This window comes from Glycine soja, chromosome 1, assembly GCF_004193775.1.
Source record: "Glycine soja cultivar W05 chromosome 1, ASM419377v2, whole genome shotgun sequence".
Classification (NCBI taxonomy): domain Eukaryota; kingdom Viridiplantae; phylum Streptophyta; class Magnoliopsida; order Fabales; family Fabaceae; genus Glycine; species Glycine soja.
Genome location: NC_041002.1, coordinates 35,420,120 through 35,422,683, shown reverse-complemented (window position 1 = coordinate 35,422,683; position 2,564 = coordinate 35,420,120). Strand labels below are relative to the sequence as shown.

The 2,564-nt window shown below is 34.4% G+C and overlaps 1 protein-coding gene across 1 annotated transcript; it reads right to left on the bottom strand.

Annotated features, from left to right (window-relative positions):
- Window positions 1–1,092: 1,092 nt before the first annotated feature.
- On the bottom strand, window positions 1,093–1,756 carry LOC114404973. The gene has a single exon (XM_028367683.1). The coding sequence runs from the start codon at window positions 1,702–1,704 to the stop codon at window positions 1,198–1,200; it is 507 nt and encodes a 168-aa protein (XP_028223484.1). The 5' UTR covers window positions 1,705–1,756; the 3' UTR covers window positions 1,093–1,197.
- Window positions 1,757–2,564: the final 808 nt, after the last annotated feature.

Sequence of the window (2,564 nt, the reverse complement as noted above, 5' to 3'; positions counted from 1 at the left end):
AAGATGTGTGACTTCTCTAGGCATTCCCAAGTGTCCCCTTTTAAATTGCTTTGTCAATTTTCATTATTGACACCGAATTTTGAAAACTGGTTTGGAGAAGAGAAGTGTTTTTTTTTTTTTTTCAGAACAAGAGTCATATTATATGTAAGGGAGAAAGAGAGGAGGGGAGTGTATTCGTGAGGATAGTTTAGGGAAAATTTCAAAATATGACAGGAAAGGAGAGTGTATTAGTAATATGGGGGAGTGGAAATAAAAACTGCCTTGTAGAGTTTATAAATTAGGCTAACCAAGTCTAACTAATTTCTTAACAAACTTAACAAATTGCATACTCTAATACAAGTGTCCCAACTAAGCACATTAATTTGGGGTTGAGCGCCCCTATTTAGATTAGAGATTTTGTTGCGTTCTTTGTCCACCTGCGCACTAAGTGCACCCTAGATGTGCTCAACGCATTCTACAAATAGAGAGCACTATATTTTTCATAATTTGCACATTTCTCTTGTACTTGGGCTTGCCATGGACCTAATTTGTGCTTAAACTCTGATTACGACTTTTAAACTTTGATTACTAATGGGGTCTAGCTGGTTCAACATTATATGTGAATTATTGAAAATTTTCTGGTACTTGAATTTGATTTTTACGGATTAAAAAACTCACATTAGGACTTTTGAGTTTGTTGCCTAGACATAAATACCATTCAAACACATTCGTAATCAGTTTTTGATTTTAAATGAGATTAAGATTTGCTTATCCAACGATTTTAGGATTTCTCCTTTTAAGGTTCTTCAATCGAACGAAAATAGAGACTAAAATTATTTTTTTTTTATAATTTATATAGGTTTAGTTTGATTATTTTTTCGAATTTATTTTATTTTATTCTCCTACAATAATTAAACCCTTTTCAAATTAGTTATAAATTTAGTTCAAATTTCACCGAATCAATCAAAACGAATTGTGACCAAAATGGACTGTTAATATCATTTGAATAACACATGGAGACACAATCTCTAGGATTAGTAGAACATTTCAAGTTTTCCTTCAGGGTATTATTGTTGTTTGAAAGAGTTGCTTATTTTCATTTGAACAAATATGTAGCTTGGAAATCATAATCTATTCACTAGTTTCCTTTACACTAAGCATGTATGAACACAAGAAAGTGAGACAATAGAAAAAAAGAAAACAAAAGGTTCATGAGCACTAAGCTGTTGTTTCTAGCTTGTTCCTTCTAGTGGCTCTTATATAACAGAAAACTGACACCAAAAATGTGGTAGCAAGCCCAACAAGAATAACTCCTGCTCCAGCTCTGGACTTGTCAAATGAGTGGTGGCGCTGCTTTGACAAATGGACCTGGCCATGATGAGAACCCAAAACTTCTCCATCATGTGGTTCAATAGAAGTTCTCTGATGACTAGGAATGCTCCCTTCAGAAATAGAGTGCATCTTCTTTTCACTTTGTGGTGCTTCAGATGGGGTAGGACTTTTGGTGTCAGAGGACCTGATTTGGTTATGTCGGTGCATACCAAGTTTCCTTCCAATAGAGGGTTCTGATGTGCGTGGTCTTTGGCCACTAGATGGACTCTGAGAAGGAGGGTTTGAAGACGGTGCTGAAAAAGATTGGAAAATGATTTGAGGTTGGTTTGTTGCATTGGTTAGACTCAAAAGGGTATTTGCTAAAAGAAAGCTTAAGAAAAGAAACTTAACCATTGTTTTAGATTTCTGAAGGTATTGTGCTTGAGACTATTGAGAGGAAGATGGCTTGGGGGTTGGTTATATAGCTTGCGTATTATATAATGAGATCCTACAATCGTGTGGCTTGGCAGAAATTTCCTACTGTTGGATTCTGACATAATTTATTTTCAATTTTTTTATATTTATTTTCTGTAGGGTTGTCTTAGAGGGATGATAAATTAAGTTACATGTTGAGGCATTAGAATATGAGAAATACAACTAAGAAACAGCCCAAGGGAACAACATGTCACTGATGTTTATATGCAGAGTTGTGATACAATTGGATTCCATAGTTATAAAAAAATTTCAAGCAAGGGAAGATGATTGGAAGTTGCTTAATTTGCAATCAAAGGGCTTGATTATCAACCCTTTTGTTTCCATATCACGTGAAAATGAATACACTCACATCCTACAACAGCATGGAAAATTCATTTCATGCAGACATTTGTTGGCGATTAAAAAAAAAAAAAGCCTTTTTTATGTTTTTGCCTGATTGCAATGTAAGAGGCTAGCCAGGCGACAACTGATGGTGTGCAGGCTTTCCTAGAATTACATCTTTGAGATATAATATTGAAAGTTAAACTATGGTGCCTAGCTGCTACATTTTAGAGAATGTAAATTAAACTGTAGGCTTAATTAGGAACAAGGGTATCTTTGTTTGGATTGTTGTCGTTAACATGTCTTGTTTGCAGGAGAAATAGACTTGAATTGCTAGTCAAATTATAAACACACTGAATCAGTGGTTCAAGTAAACAATCTTTCAATTTACATTCATGCTGTTGCTGAGAAAACCAGATCTTGCTTTAATATTATTCTCAGGTTGATTTTTTTTTTTT